General features: G+C 38.3%; 2 protein-coding genes across 5 annotated transcripts in view; one reads left to right on the plus strand and one right to left on the minus strand.

Annotated features, from left to right (window-relative positions):
• DPY19L3 (dpy-19 like C-mannosyltransferase 3) overlaps nucleotides 1–16,829 on the plus strand; it is a 34,823-nt gene that overhangs the window by 14,101 nt on the left and 3,893 nt on the right. For 2 of the 4 annotated variants that reach the window (XM_064386698.1, XM_064386700.1), the window contains exons 9-17: nucleotides 704–835; nucleotides 1,815–1,916; nucleotides 2,371–2,444; nucleotides 2,664–2,822; nucleotides 4,297–4,419; nucleotides 4,778–4,889; nucleotides 5,417–5,473; nucleotides 9,644–9,726; nucleotides 16,254–16,440. In XM_064386698.1, the coding sequence (XP_064242768.1) occupies nucleotides 704–835; nucleotides 1,815–1,916; nucleotides 2,371–2,444; nucleotides 2,664–2,822; nucleotides 4,297–4,419; nucleotides 4,778–4,889; nucleotides 5,417–5,473; nucleotides 9,644–9,726; nucleotides 16,254–16,440 (1,029 nt within the window). Of the gene's footprint in view, nucleotides 1–703; nucleotides 836–1,814; nucleotides 1,917–2,370; nucleotides 2,445–2,663; nucleotides 2,823–4,296; nucleotides 4,420–4,777; nucleotides 4,890–5,416; nucleotides 5,474–9,643; nucleotides 9,727–11,860; nucleotides 11,956–16,253; nucleotides 16,441–16,829 lie in introns of those variants that run through there. The other 2 variants (XR_010346626.1, XM_064386701.1) reach the window with 2 other exon arrangements.
• The window catches only part of LOC135279361 (neural-cadherin-like), a 79,938-nt gene continuing 67,522 nt past the window's right edge, over nucleotides 4,414–16,829 (minus strand). The window contains exon 34 of the mRNA XM_064386693.1: nucleotides 4,414–4,996. The gene's annotated coding sequence lies outside the window, so the exon portion shown is untranslated. The remainder of the gene's footprint in view (nucleotides 4,997–16,829) is intronic.

Here is a 16,829-nt window from a genome sequence, read left to right on the forward strand (position 1 = left end):
ATCCTGAGTTATTCCAAAGCAGACTCACCACACCACTGTGTCTGTACTCATTTTCAGAAAGCATACCTAGAACTCTTGGAGCTTGTGGGGCTCTTTGATACTGATTTATACCACTACTGTTATACAAGACTGAACTTGGGACTTATGTGTGAGGTAAAATGTATATTTTGGTACCACTGTGTCAGAAAATCAGCTGGGGTTTAGTGCTTACGGTGAGCTGAACACAGATAATAGTTTAGCATAACCCAAAAGGGATTATACTGAACCATTACTGAAAAGTTTGAGAAGGTAGGTGATGTTTGTTTGCTGAACTGCACTGAGCCATAACTCTTTAGTCATAAAGACATCACAGAGGCTACAGAAATACTTCTTGGACTGAAGAAAATAAGAACATCTTCCAAGTATTAAGTAATTAATATTTTCCTCACACTGCAGTTATAATCAGGTATAATCAGCAGTAAATCTGCTTGATTATAGGATCAGGCTTCCTTAAGTATAAAATGGGCATAAAATATTACCCTGAGTAGTTCAGGACATAAATATAAAAAGAATACAGTAATGGCTTTAAATGTAATTATTTACTGCAAGGTGATACATTATTTGCAAAAATAATTGATGTTGAAATAAATTGCAAAGCATATTCAGAGAAAAGCACCTATGACTGTAAAATTTTGTAGGCATAAAAATCTCCTTATTGTTACAGGTTACATGGCTCTATATCATTCAGATTTCTGGGCTACTGCTGGTCTGTGTCCTACAGTTCTTCAATTCTATGATTCTTGGGTCATTACTTATAAGTTTTAATGTTTCTGTCTTAATAGCAAGAACAATCCAGGTAGGTACCAAAATATTTTTGTAGTACTAAATAAAGAGTATTTATATATGTGTGTGTGTGTGAATGAGTAATTTAGATGCATTATAATTTTCATTTAGCAATAGTAATTAGAGGAATTACTATAGCATGCAGCAACCCAAACATTGCCTGATCAAATAATGAATTCCATTACATTAACTGCAGCTTAACCAAGCACATCAGACATCATAATTCCATGATTGCTATTAACATTAATGACTGTGCAAGCTGCAGTTTGGATCCTGAAAAAAAAATTGCATAAATGGACTTTACACCTGTTTCAACAGGACTTGGCTTGAATTTCTGGATCTGCCTCCAACAAAATAATCTGAAACAACTAGGACAGCTAGGCTCCTGTCAAGTTCAGCTTCTGGAAATCCATTGTCTGTTCCCAAGATTAGGGTTTTTTTACTGTAGTTACGGTTCTTTTTTTTCTGATTCTGGCATTGGTGATAGCCTCTGACCACAATAAAGGAGTTTATAGGGCCATTCCTATTGTCTGCATCTATTTCCCAGTTACCTGTGAGCACCTTATCTGGATCTGGATCTTGTAACTGGAAAATTGCTCAAAATTCTAACAAGTGACAGAGCCACAAGATCCCTTTGCCATGTTTGGTGGAAGGTGTAATGAGTGGGTATTTAAAAAGGCACACAAGACTGGAAGTTAGGGGCTAAGTTCTGTAAGTACACTAGGGCTGCTGCCAAAGAAAGGCTGTTTGGCTGCTTCCAAAACTCTGCCAGATCAAAGCTTTCATGACCTTGTCCCTTCAGTTTTGTGCAAGAAGTAAATCTTTATTCTGGGTATTTGCTTCTGTGTCTGTTTTTGCTTAAATGACCCTAATGCAGAATTGGTGCTGCTCAGGGCTAGCAGATAAGCTGTTTCAAATAGCCTGTGATGCTTTTGTTCCAAATACATTAAAATAAAAAAATGACTGAAATATTAATATTTTCTTCTTTGTAGAAAAACCTAAAAAAGGGTGGCTTGCTTAATAGGCTTGGGAAACTTATCCTCCATGTTCTACTAGTTTTGTGCTTGACTCTCCTAATAAATAAATTCATTAAGGTAGGCAAATAATTTTTAATATCAAAAATTACGCATTGCATTATGTTAAAAGCTATTTGTTAACCATCTACAGGAATATCATTAAACAAAAACTGCAGTGAGATTTTTCTGCATCTCAGAAACTGTATTTTAGAAATTAAATATAGTTTTGCTAATCCTTGATATATGGATTTGGAAACTTCATAAATTACCACCAAATAATTTGTGTTAACTTGAAGCTCACCTGTAATTTTGTCAGTTGTAGATCTGTACTGTTGAACATTTGCAAAGTGTATCACTGAATTTTCTTTTCAATTAATGCAGTTAAAACTGAATGGTTCTTTGATTGCAAAGCACCCATCTTAGTAAGCCTGTGTTGCTTTACAGTTTCACTTAAATGAAAAAAAAAATCTGTTTACTGTGCAATATTTTTGATATTTAAAATGTAATTTCCTGTGTCTTCCTCCCTTTGTAGAAAATTCTTAATCTTGAGTCAGATGAGCATATATTCAAATTCCTGAAAGCAAAATTTGGATTTGGAGCAACAAGGTATGCTTCAGCTGCAGTTTTGCTTTTTTGTTTGACTTCTTTAATTGAAGCCTTCAGGTTGTTCCTATTTCAAATGTGTGCAATAAATCACAGTTTTACCTCATGTTTATGTCATACTTGCCCTAAGAATAATCTGCACAAATGCAGAAAGAAAGAACGGAAACTTTGATCCTTTTTGACATCAAGTCATGATTGACAAAGATGTTTATTTTTTTTTAGAGATTTTGATGCTAACCTGTATCTTTGTGAAGAAGCCTTTGGTTTGCTACCTTTAAATACTTTCTCAAGACTCTCCAGTACATTACTTTTTTACATCTATGGATTTGTTCTCTTCCTTCTGACAGTAGCAGCTGTAATTGTTGCCTTTCGGAACCTCAGGTAAATCCAGTTTTAAGAAAATTCACATTTTTATCAATTTTCTTTTCTTCAGCTGGCTGAAGAACTGACAGGTGAACACAGCAGCAAATTCAGGATTGCTTTGCACAGCTACTGAGGAGTGGGGTGTATGAGAGAGAAATCAGGCAGAATAAGTAACTTCCTGTTGAATCTAAAAGTGGAACCAAAGGAACATCCTTCCCTACAGTCAGTTAAGCTCTTTGCTGCTGAAGCTTTGCAGTATGTATAATGTTGGTTGGGTATTTTTGGGATGTGGGAAATCAAGGGAAGGATGTTTTTATCTAAAACATTGTTTGTTTCTTTAGTTCATCCCATTTCCCCTGTGCAAAGCACTCCAAATCACAGATTTCCCAGGTGTTACCCTCAGACTGCCCAGAAATGAGCTGGAATAATCTGTGCTGAACTTTGTGATCTGTGTGAAGGGACAGGAGCTGTAACTGTGCATCACTGCTGCCAGTTCCCAGAGCTAATCTGTGGGATTCTGAGGTATCTACAGAACACAGAAGAAAATCGAACAGAAATGTTACTTAAAAAAAAAAAAAAAGGTTCATTATAGAGCTCTCTGTTTTACTTGTACAACCTGGGCAAAAGGTGGAAGGGATCATATAAAACTTGATTAAGCAAAAACTCTAGGAGTGTCACCTGACGGTCAGATTTTAGGGAAGACTGGATAAAAAGCAGGGCAAGAGAAAGTGAGAGTATCCAAGACAATTACATTACATTACAATAGTAATTGTCAAATGTCAGTCATCTGTAAATAATTTTGGTAGTATTCAACCAGTCTTTTTAAAAACTTATTGCATCAGTCAATTTTAAAAAGAAAGATTCTGCAGCCTTTATTTTCTACAACCTTAGATGTAATCCCAAACATGTCCCTAATTTTTAATGCATTTATCTCACTTGTCCCCTGCCCTGAAAAATCACAAAAAACCCCACAAATTGAAGCAGCTTCTTTTTGTTTTTTTTTTTTTTTTTCAAGTGCCCTCCACATATATTCACAAGGCTAGACATCTCAAGCAATAACCACTCCCTTCAGGGCTTATTTTCCCTAACTATGCTTCCATTCTGTGGCTTTGGTGACATCCAGACAGACCAGCGTAACCCCACAAATCACAGTTAAATTCTTCGCTCTCATCAAAAGCCTTCTGAACATGGGAGTAGCTGCTTCCAACAAGAACCAAGCTTGCCTTGCTGTAAAGAATTCTATCTCATTCCAATCCAGCTCATTTAAACCCCTTGTATTTCCAGAAATCTGCACATGAAAAGAAATACCTGATGCTGCATCAAGTTGGTGGCATCAGGCTAAATTAGATCATAGAGACAACAGAGGGTTGTGGGGTCATAGCAGTGGTTGTTGTTTCTGGTCCCAGAAAGATTCTGTGCTTTTTAAAATGCAGATAATTATTTGAAATATGTTACAGAACTTCACATAATACTTTTTTTTTTCTTCAATTAGTGGTTCAAATCAAGTCCGTTTTAAGGACAAAATGGAAGAATATACAGTGACACTGAAGCCTGATGCTGCCTACAGCTTAGCTCACACAGTTCTTTTTGGATGTCTGGCGTTAAGCACAATGAGGTATATTTTCTTGTTTCTAAGGGCTTCTTCAGATGATTGAGTATATATTTATAAAAGTGTAAAATATGTTGACCACAAACTGATAGGATCGTGAACATTCTTTCTTTCCCTGGTGTGTTTCTACTTGTAGACTGAGGCATTTCCCAAAGTTCTGCCAGAAAGAATGGAACTTTGGGAACAGAGATGTTCTCAAGAGTGCATAGCAAAGTGCAGAGTCAGTCCTGTACTCAGTTATTTCAGAGGCATGAAAGTCCAAGGAAACTGTGTTCAGAATTTCTCTAGACACTAACTGCTGTCACAAGCAGCTTTGCAGAGCTCCAAATGACAAAACACAACACAAAAGCTTGTGTTCTTCCAGGATGAAGTACCTCTGGACATCCCACATGTGTGTTTTTGCATCCTTTGGCCTGTGCAGTACAGAGGTTTGGAAACTCATCCTGAAGTGTCTCCATCTCTACACATCCCAGAGGGTGAGCACTGTGTCACAGCCTTTCATCCACTGGGCTTTGGGCTGCATCTGAACCAAGTCAAGGCTCAGGGCTGAATATTGCTTGTAGTTCTCTCAAGCCAGGTATCTCTGCAGGATGTTTGTATAAATTTTGTAAGTAAAATGGATTTTCTGGTGATTTCTGTATTAAACAATTCCACTGGAATACACTAGATGGCAATATAGATGTGGCTATGAAAAATAACCTTATTTTTACTAAAAAAGTCTCCATATTAAAAAATCATCAGCAGTCTGAAAAGACCTTTGCAGTCAATTATACTGAGTGACAGTGTTTTCCACCTTGTAGAATATAGATTTAAAGATATAAGTCCATCTTTTGTGATGGGTCTGTAGTTAGGGTTATACTTGAAAATAAAATCAGAATATGGGCTTAAAATTCAATCACTTTAATTCCACTACATGTTAAATATTTCAGATATCAATACATTAAAAATTAAGTCTATTAAATGTATCATCAAAATAACCAATTATTTTTTCAATTTCTCATAGACACAGGTGATTAAGTATTCTATACCAATAATTACATTACTGTACATCTCATTTAAGGTAAGAAATTTTTTCTCAATGTTTTGGCATATGTTAGTTGCATGAAATTTTTCCTTTCTCCTAGAATGGTTGTCTTATTAGTAACTACATACAAGAATTGTAACTGAATTTTAAAAATAAGGATAGCTGTGCCTATGGAATTGTCTGTGAATGATCAGTTGGCTTATTTGATCCAAAGTAGTTGTTCATAGATACAAATGTTTATCTGATTGTAGTGTAAGTAGCAGGTGCTATTTAAATGCATAATTTTATGGAAATGGGAGTTGTCTCTTTTGGTTTTAACTAAGTTGTAGATAAAATGGAGATTGTCACATTGTGTCATGATTTCTTGTAGGAGCAGAAATAATCATAATCTCTACTGCTGTGCCTCATCTCATATGTTTTAAAGTTTGGAATTATTAAATGGTTTGTCTTCTGTCTGTTCCAGAAACAGAATATTATTATTGTCAAACACTTAAATGTAAATGCATGAAACATACCTAAATCAATAACATGTACAAGATTATCAGTCTGTCATAGCAGTGAGATTTAGAACACTGATTTAATGGGCAAACCATTCTTTTAATCTGTAGTCACAAAGACAAAAAATTCACAGTCTGCTTTGGTGGAGAAGTTGTTTCTGCAATAACTAGTCTGAGATGAAAATGCATCTGTTAAGTAATTCCCTTCAGAAGAACACAAGATTAATTTCATTGTTACAGTTCAAAAGGCAGTAGTGAAGCAGTTAAGAAAGCTGCTAATAGAGTTCATTCCAGTATTGTGTTCCCCCCTCTAAAACTGAAACAAAAAGTAAAAAAATACTGTTTTCCACTTAAATTGTCTTATTGTTCTGTTAGAAGACTTTTTGTCCACTGATGTGACAGTTAGGAAGTCATTAGCCATTTTCATAATCTCTGAATATGACAGAAACAATGCCATTTCTTCTGACATGGAGGATACCAGGAGCATGACATTCTGATAGTGTAATGTGACAGATCACTCGGAATTATTTTCCTCCCACTCTTCGTGAGCAAATGTAAAGTTCCTAAATTCTGTCAGATTCAATTCTGAAGTCAACAGAAACACTGATTTCATGGGCTGTAGAGCAGTCATTAGTTGTGCTCAGTCTGCCTGAAAAGCATCATTTTCGTGTTTCTTCTAAATAGAGGAAATAGTTTTTATTGACATTAAAAATACTATTTTTCAAATTTCTCAGTAGGAATGAGAAATGTGTCACCTCTCAGTTGTTTTTGTCCTGAGTCAGTTCTTGCAGTTGAGCTACCAGAAGAGTGGATCTCTCTGTGGGTCTGTTCTGCAAAGCTGAAGGAGTTGATGAGAAGCCTGAGGGAATCACAGAATATCCTGAGCTGGAAGGGACCCACAAGGCTCCTGTCCCAGGTGCCCTGGCAGTGATCAGACAGGAATTCTTACAGAGAGATCCAGAAAGGACCCATCACTTCTGTGAGAATGTGGTTTTATATTCTCTCTCTAAAACCTTATAAAGAGACAGTGGAAGGAGATCTTTGGAACAGAGATATACTTATCTTTCTCTTTTCCAGACAAGAATTTCTCTGTTCAGTCACTGCTCAGATGGCAGGGGCAGTTTCTCTGTACACCACAAAGTTAACTGGCCATCAGGGCTGGTTCTCTTGAATTTGTAGAAGGGCAGTTTGGTGTTTCATTATCTGTTACATTTGTCAGAACTATTCTTCAGTGCAGTTCCTCAAAATAGGACTTTTATGGGATTATTAACCTAATCCTGAATAAGCCAATGAAAGCTTCTTTTGAGGCATGTGGTTACTACAGCTCCAAATACATCACTTGAACAATAATTTTATGAGGTGCAGATGCAGCTACAATGCTGGCTTTCTTTCAGATTTCAGGATGTTTGAGACCTGTAAGACATCTGTATTCCTGTTTACATGTGATTTTCATTATTACAGTGCAAACATCTTTCACATAAAGTGAAAATGCTGAAGTATTTCCATGCCTACTTTAGCTGTGCTGCAGATTACACATGCAGAAAGCAGTACCAAGTAGTATTTATGTTTCACTTCTTAAACTTCTCAGGTAGATTTCACCTTTATCTTTTATTTTCATTTTATTTTAACTTCACAATAATGCTCCTCAGTTTGTGTTTGCATGTCAGTAATCTTTGAATAAATTATTGGTATTTAAGGTGAGATCCTGAGCTTGAGCATTCTCATTCCAAGGATTGCCAAATAATCTTGATTTCTCTCTAAGAGTAAACTCTGTATTCCTGTTACTTCTGCAGCTGCATTTTTATCTTCATCATGGCCAAGTCCTTTTGCTCCAAACATGGACATTATTACAGCACATATTGCACCATATACCCACGATCTGAGCAGTCTTTGGCTGTATGAACAGCTTCAGTGCTAACTTAAGCCACTTGACAAGCAGTTTCTTTTCCTGAAGACTTTGACCCCAGAGACAAGCACTGTTACAAGCTGGAAACCTCTTTCACATTTTCCTCTCTCTTCTGAGCAGTTTGTTACATCCCTTATGTGCTCCATCTGTTCTTTTTATCCTCTCCTGGTGTCACCAGACTTTTTCTCAATCTGACATATTCTTGATTTATAAAACAAAGTTCTTTCAGTGTTATTGGTCCATATTTTCATATGCTTTACTTTTTATTTGTCATTCTCTCGTATTTGGAACTCCTGAAGTACCTTAGTTTTCTCTTGGTTCTACTAATCAGGTGTAGTGCTACCTGGAAATTTTTCAATTCAGTAATAGCAAGCCCCATGACCAAAATTTTCCTCCAGTAGAAACTGCCTGTACTCACTGAAAACTTGCAGTACTGGGACTTAAAAAACCTTTACAGAGTGAGTGCCATGGAATAGCCCCAGCAGTGAGCAGGGAGCTGTAGCACTGGTGGAACAGCCACTGGTGCACTGACAGTCCTTCTGTCTCCACCCTGAAGGACTCCAAGCTCTCAGAATGTGTAGCTATTCCAGGCAGTTTAGTAATGAAGAGAGGAAATTTTGATTCATGATGAGACTCCACAATCTCCTTTCACAACAGCTGAATTTACTCATCTCTGGGAGAGCTTCTGAAGAGCAGAAATACATCTGCTGTACTGTTGTACTTCCCAAAGCTTCCCCACGGTTGGGATGCTGCCATGGCTCCACCTGGGAGGTGCCAGGAGTACTTGAACAAGTGTTTTAAGTGAGCAGGTACACTAGTGAGAATCTTAACTGGCCAGTTATACCTCCTGCCCCAAGCCCCATGTAATTACAGTTTTAATGAAGGAATGCCTGTGTTTGCTAAGGGGCTCAGCAGCACCACATTCAAATTCCCTCTGAACTCTTGGATGAGCATTAAAATGGGATGATTAATGGCCTTTTAGATTATCAGGTGGGTTTCCTTAGACTTTCTCCTGTAGCATTTCCATTTTCAAACCAGCAGTCCTTATCTAAAGAAAGCAGGTTTGGAATAGGTTTCACCATAACATTCTCTGTAGTAAAGACTGATGCACAGCAATCTGTCATTAGCATTGTCATTATCTTCCTTAATTGCTCCCTTCTGCCCTGGAATATTCCCTGGCTTAAACAATAAACCCTTAAATAAATCATTGTTCCCTTAGCTTTTTGGATAGGAGGGTTAAGCTTTTCAGAATCAGTTTCCATCCTTCTTTCTCTCCTCTGGATTTGATTTATGTATTCTTTGTATATAGTAAATTTTTAAAAGCTTTCCCCTGATGGCCTATTAGTTGTTGTCATTCAGTCACAGTTTTATTTTTGCCTTCAGTGGTTCTCTTTTAATTCAAATTTCTGAAATACCATTAATAGCATCTTAAGTGCATCTAATAGTCTTTACTTCTGATACAAATTGCCTACCTTTTTAAATTTAGTTTTATATTTCCTTTCCAAACTTAATGTTAATTCCTGGGACCTCTCCTTGTCTTGTCATCATTCACAATGGGCAGGTCTGGTCCTGTTGGTTATCTGGCAGGAGCTGCAGATCTCCAACTCTGAAACTGTGTGTTCATCCTGCAGTGACAGCCACCTCTCCTTCCCAGGAAGAGTAGACAGATACTCTTGAGTCTTGCAATATACCCATGAGCTGGACAAGATTATTAGCCAGCTAAGAGGAAGTAATACATTTCAGCATCCAGAACTTGTTTGGTTCATTCTGTCTTCAGGTTGTTCTATTTTGTTTCCATTTTAGTTCTGGCCAGGAATAATGGATGAACTATCAGAGCTGAGAGAATTCTATGACCCAGACACTGTGGAGCTGATGAACTGGATTAAGTAAGAGGATTTTTTCTCTATTTCAGTTAAATGCTATTTGTGTAGATCTAATGTTCTTAGTTACAGTGTTCTCCTTATTTGTCCCGGCTCAGCAGTGAACTCTGGTGACCCGTGAGGATAGTTAGGGTGAGTGGGTTATCAGGAGGTTGCTGTGAGCAGCTGTGGACAGCAGCTCTTTATCACTGTTCAGTGTCACTGTTCAGTGTCACTGCTGTGTTCCATGTGCATCAGGGAACCAGCTGATCCCTTTGCCCCCATAAGGACACAGTTTTCCCGGCCAAAAGAGGTAAATTTGGAGGTGCCAGGCTTCTCTCATCATATTATAGCTACTTTATATTAATAGACCTCTGCAGTGAAATCATTTTATTCCTCAACCCCCGCCCCCCCAACCTAATGTCCTTCTCAACTCTATAAATGTTAAAAAGCTTGGATGTAGTGCTGGAAAATTCTTACTCTGCAGTCTGTTTGTTGGACTTGAAAACAATCTAGGTTGTTTCTGCTTGTTAGAATTAATCCCAACATGTGTTACAAACTGCAAGCAAAATATTTTGAATTGAACTTGAACTTGCCACAGCTAAGCATAGGTGCAGTCTTTCAGGGGTGTGAGTTAATCATTCAAACCCCACCTCATCACTGCTGATTTCTCACAGAGCATAGGAAGGTGTTTTTTAGGTGGAAACAGTTTGGAATACTTCATGTAGAAGATGCTGAGCAAAAAGGCCAGGTGGGATGTTCTCTGGAGGGCTGTGAACTGAAGGGATATGTTCTCTATTAACATAGAGCAGCCACTAAAAACTTACAGGTTAAGTTTCTGAACAGGGACATTCCTGGGACTTGTATTTATTTGCAACTCCGGCAATGATTTTAAAAAAATGAAATTGGTTTCATGTCATAGAGGAAAACATTCTGAAAGTAAATCTGAATATACAACATTAAATATTGAACTGTTTGAAGTATTTCCTTGGAGTATTTCCTTCATATGCAATGAACTTCAGTGAAACCAGTCACCCAGCCTGTTCTCCCCATAGCAACATATTTACACTCCATAATGTTGTATTTCTTTAATCCATAAACTAGAAGGAGTAATTTAGAAGTGAAATATATTACTAGCCTTCACTGACTTATTCTGAAAGCAGGCCATGATTTTTTCCATCATTTAGAATCTTTGCAGCCTTATTGACATGTTTTTGTGACTAATGTTTACCAGCCAGTTCCATTTAGCACTACTGTTTTATTAAAAGATGGTAAATGTCTGATAGTTCAGGTCTCCTGTGTGCAATATATAGAGTTATATATAGATTTATACATAAAATATGCATGTGGAGTTATTCCCAGCCATGAACTGGATTTGACTGGCTCCAATGAGAATAATTTTTCATGTGTTCTTAGTGCTGAGAATGCTAAACTGGTGCTTGTCATCTCTTCATTCCAAGTCATGACAGACAATTACAGAGGGGCATTTTTTTACTTAGAATTTATTGTATTTAGAAATATTATTCCTGTGAAGAAGAGTTAATTATCTATGCTTTAAATACCAGTCAACAAAATTTATGGCAAGTTTCTCAAAATGGGACAGATTTTGTTAAGTTTGATGTGTAAGAGAACACTTTTACTTTACTAATACTTAATAGTTGTGCTGTAGTTAATGACCTGTCAAGACTGGTGTCAGGAACTAATCATTCATTATTAAAACTCAGTATGAAAAGCTCTAATTTGTCATGTATAGCAGTGAATTAAGAATAACTCATCTGTCTTGCAATCTCTCCACAACAAGAAAACCCTTCTGTCCGCTTAGCTCTAAATGCATATTAACTTGTCCAGATATACAATCTGAATAATGGCCAACTATTAGTCTGTCCCCTGTGAAGTGTCTGCAGATGCATTTCTTACTCTTCCCCTCACTAAAATTGCCATAGCATTTTCAGGAAGATTAACTGGTTTGTATCTGTACAATTGCAGAGCGCAATTTTTTACATAATGATCTTGCATATCCCAGTCTTCTGCTGTTTTTCCTACCCACCATCTCATTTGCTTAGCTTTTTTCCAAAAAAAAAGTCAAGAATCCAGTGCTCCACAGTTCTGTTCCCAGCTGGGAGGTACATTAAAATTCTTAGTTTTGGTCTTTCTCCCTAAGACAACAGGAACAACATGCTCATTTGTGAGATGGGGAGGAATATCAGTAGAATGAGCAAATCAGTAGCGTGAACTTCCCTACTCTGTTTACTCCTGGTAAGTGCTAAAGAAGCAATGTCTTCTGCCTTTAAAGGGGAAATCTGTCTACAGTTGTGGAATATATCAGAAGCAGTTGCCAAAACTCACAGAAAAAGTTCTTTAAAATCTTGGGCAACAGCCAAAACAATGGAAAAGTTAACTGAGGCTGAGATTCAGCAGAGCATTGTTGGATGTCAGCTGTACCTGAACCAGGTGTAGGGACAAGCAGGCAAATATGTGTGTTAATGCAAACCCCACAAATTTCCAAAAAGCTCCTAAGGTTATGCAAATGAAACACCCATGTTTCATGGTGGTTCTTTCTTTTAGTAATTTATACTAATTTATATTAATGGCTATATTTTAATTTCAAGCCAGCTTTAAAGTTTAACTGTGTTACTTACATTCCTTATTTTCAAGGCTATCACACTGAAATCAACATGTGTTCCAGACTTTAAAGGCAATATTACATTTTTTTTTAAATTATTGTTCTTAAATTCTTGGGCTTTTGTTGGACAGACATGTGAGTAAATTTCAGGCATGAACTTGGGAGTGCCTGAGAAGTAGATTTATACCAGCTGTGTAGGTGCAGTCCTTTATGTGAGCATAATCTGCATGCATAAAATTGAAGCTGGGACTCACAAAAACACATCTTGTTGCTCTTTCTTTGTGACTGTCGTTTTCCATTTTTGCAATTTTTAGTCTTTCCAAGCCAGAGGGGAAAAAAAAGAACCATGACAGTGTGATTGAATGTGCTTTACTGCCTATCTTCTGCAGCTAAATCTGTGATGTTTTAATATTGCATTCTGCAAATAAAAATATTTTCTTTTAAAGAAAAAGAAAAATCTATCATGGCGTATTCCTCAGAATCTCCTTTTCTCAAATCCTTTCACTTTGTTGATTCATACCATACTCAGGCACTGGTAAAGGAATAATCTGTGACCTGTTAGATTTTATGGCTTTGAAAGTCAACTACAGGGTTCAAGTCTGGAGGACTTCTACTAGAAATAGCCATTTTATTTCTGATGATGTAACCTGTAATTGCAATGTTGGCCATTTCTTCCTTAGTGCTTCCTAAAACCAGCTCACAATAATTCTTTAGTATATTAAGAGAAAGAATTACTACCACTTTCAGAGTCTGTGCAAGTACTTCCTGTAAAACCCTTTTATTTTTAATGAGTTATTCTTTCGTATTTATATAATTCTCTAAATTCTTAAGTGTAAGGTAAAGAAAAGGTTCTTACACTGTAATATAGTGCTTAGTTTACCCATTAGCTCAGCTGTAATTAACTTGTTGAAAGCGTAGAGCTTCAAAAATAAATGAGATTATTTGTTCAAAATGCCATCAGGTCTGCTTGGAATGGCATTTAAATTATATAATGTAAATCAGTTTGACCTGTAAGTCCTTGTCATTATTTAGTGACATTTCCTAGAGAATAAATTGTTTGCAGGTTGGGCAGTGTGGTATGGAGCCTGGCAGAGAGCTATAAAAACAAATTATCCTTTCATTTTATACATCATTTGCTCAGACAGTTGTAAAAATGGCTTGGTTTTAGTGTAATGGAGAAGTGTCATTCAGGGGGTTGCAGCACAGGAGGTGCCCTGGCTGCAGAGCATCCCTGGGATGCAGGAGCCATCCTGGCCCTGGGAATGCTCCTCGGGGCTCCTGTGTCCCCAGAACTCAGCAGTGGCACCCACAAGAGCTCATGGGGAGGGAACTGGAGAGGGCAGATACCTGGGGCTCTGTGTCACCTCGCAGTGTCACCTCCCAGCTCTCTGCCCAGGGCACAAAAATCCAGCACTTGAGCTCCTGGCACTGCCACTGCAGCACAGGGAAAGAGGGCTTCCAGTAGCTCCTGCTGGTCTGGCAACGTCTGAGGTGGCCAGTGAAACATGGACAGTGATGTGTCTAAGGAGTATCATTTCCTAGGACTTCAAACCTGTAAATCTCAGGGAAACGTCTGCTTTTACCTGGAGCACCAGATTTTAAAGTCCATCCCAGACCAAAGCACCTAAAGCAGTTGTTTGAAAAGCAAGAAGGGGTCACTAGATTATTTTCAAGCAATAGGGAGAGTAGAAGTGTGGCAAAACTCTTTCTGTGTGGTAAAGAATGCAACTCAGCTGTATTTCACCCCTTCTGGGCAGGAGTGAATGCTTTTGGAAAGGGGAGGAATGGAGCCCTGAATCTTCTGCAGGGTCCATTTCCTGAGGGGAGATTCACTGAGGGCTGCAGCTCCAATCTCTGCTCCCTGTGACCAGAGCAGGGTAAGGCTGGAGATCAGGGAAAGGTTCTGCTTCCCCCAGAGGTGCTGGCACTGCCCAGGGATGGGCACGGCCCCGAGGCTGCCAGAGCTCCAGGAGCGTCTGGACAGCGCTGCCAGGGATGCCCAGGGGGATTGCTGGGGGTCTGCAGGGACAGGGGCTGGACTGGATGAGCCCTGTGGGTCCTTCCAACTCAGTGTGTTCTGTGATCCTACATTTTTGACAAGAATTTTTACCAGTAGGTTATTAATAAAGGGCACTATCACATTTAGCTTTCTTTTTAAAGAAAAGAGCCTGCAGGCTGGTTTGGCTTTTTTGTTTGTTTGCTTTTTTCCCTGTGGTTTTGCGTTTGGTACTTGTTGGGAGGGGCTGTGTGAGTGGGTTTAAGACAGTTTGAGTCTGCTACAGAGCCCATTATAATGCAAATCTGCAATCAGAAGAGCAGGGTTGCCTTGGTAAGGCCAGTCAGGTTTTAAAATTTGAACTAATCTTGAACAACCACAGAAACCTACTTGTCACATTAGAAGTTGACTGGCCCTGCCATAAACACAGAAACATGTTGAAGATGCTTTAAGAATCATCATTTTTATTTGGGTGTCTAAGCTCTCCCCAGTCCCCTTGAGAGTCCAGCCCATGTCCTTTGCAGCTTAGTCCTACAGACTTGTGCTTCCCCACAGCTCCAGGGATGAGTCCTGACAGCCTGTCAGGGCTATCCCATTTGCATAGTACTAAATTCTATCAGGAATTAATTTCTTTCAATGGAACATGTACTTCAGGACACTTGTGGCTTTGAATATTTTAAGTAATAAATAATTTCTTAAGAGATTAAATATTTTCAGACTTTAAAATTAAACAGGTTTTATAAAGTGCTGAAGGACTAGTCTATCAGGAAAGTTAAACTGGCCTATTAAAAATACTATCTCTGGCCTTCCTAGATGAGATTAATGTACCAGTACAAGATTTTTTAGGAAGGGTTTGTAATTATTAATTCATTTGCTAAGCATAATCTCTTGAAAGGCGGTAATAAAATTTAATACTTGTCTCAACATTTTCAAGCTGATCATGGAGCTTAAACATGATGACTGAGTGTGTAGCTGCAGTTTCCAAAGGCTCCCTAAAGTGCACCCCAAACTGTCCCAGTTACTGGAGTGCTTTAGTGTGTGCATGGGGGTGTTAGGCACCTATTCCCATTCTAATTTCATTTTAGTTGATTTAATGTGTGCTGCTTTCTGTTGGTTTAGTCTTCACAGACCCTTCCATGGCTATGTGCCTACTAAGCACTAGAAGTCACTTCAGCATACTCTGGCCAGTTCCAATTAGCCTGATTACAGGAGTGTCCATTGCCAGGCATTTTTACTTTTGCTTTTGCTCTGCCCTTCTGTTGTGTCTTTGCAAATATTTTCGATTGTAAACTTGCTGGGAAGAAGGTGAGCACAAATTTTTTTTTTTCATTATTGGTACTTGAATGATCTTGAGATATAAGGACTGCTATTTGGAATTTCAAAGGTTATAGTAACAAAAAGTGACAGCATTATTCTGGCATCTTCTGCATCCCCCTGCCCCAGCTTTTTGCAGCTGGGATGTCTTTTTTCATAGTTTCTCTCCCACAGTTGTCAGAATAGGAAGAGTAATGTCTCAAGGAACAAAGTTTTTGTTCCAAGTGAATGGTGAATGCCAGGACAGGAACTGAAAGTTTTACCATTCAGATTAAATAATTCATTTTATATAAAGTACCTTATATATATCAGACTCAAACCTAAGTCACAATAAGTTCCTTGAAATATTAAAATAATTGGAATATAGAAATCTATAAATATTCATAGGCTTTATGAATCTGAGAAATACATGAAATACAGAAATAGTCTGAAATTGTCAGGATCATGTTTGCCTTAGATTTCCTCATAGTGCTTAGTAAATTTTTATTTGCAGTTGAGTATTAGAATAATTTATCCACTTGGCATTTGAAGAAAACACAGGTGCTTGAACAGTTTGCTCCCTGAATAGAGAAGCAGAAAAATACTTTTGCAGTCTTTTTTTTCCTTCTGATCTGTCACAAGCATTGAAAAAATGCCCCTGCAGAGACTTCCTCAGACTTATCACCGTTTGTTCAGGTCAAACACTCCAAACACAGCAGTGTTTGCTGGGAGCATGCAGCTGTTGGCAGGAGTCAAACTGTGCACTGGACGCACCTTAACCAACCATCCCCACTATGAGGATAAGAATCTGAGAGAGAGAACAAAGCAGGTAAGAGACTTCAGATTTTTCATAGTAGTCCTTGCCCATGTCACTGACTCCACTCCAGCAAACAGTAATGTCCTCATGGCACACTGCAAAAGGCATCACGTGCTTTACTCATGGATAACTTAGTGTCAGGCACAGGCCCAGGATTTAACTGCTTTGGGATCTCCTGACTCACTTCTGGCAGCTGGTGAGTGTCTGAGCAGCTCTGTGCCTGGGTACCCAGCTAGTCCCAAGGGCCCTGGTTTGGCTACTGTGGCATCAGTAGATCCTGGCTGTTAAACCCACATGGAACGTTACCTGATAGTGCCCTCAGTTCCCAGAGCAGCACACAGCATTTGATATAAAACCATCCTGAGAAACTGCACACAGAGCTGGGAGACTGTTTCACCTGC

This window comes from Passer domesticus, chromosome 12 (assembly GCF_036417665.1).
Source record: "Passer domesticus isolate bPasDom1 chromosome 12, bPasDom1.hap1, whole genome shotgun sequence".
Classification (NCBI taxonomy): Eukaryota; Metazoa; Chordata; class Aves; order Passeriformes; family Passeridae; genus Passer; species Passer domesticus.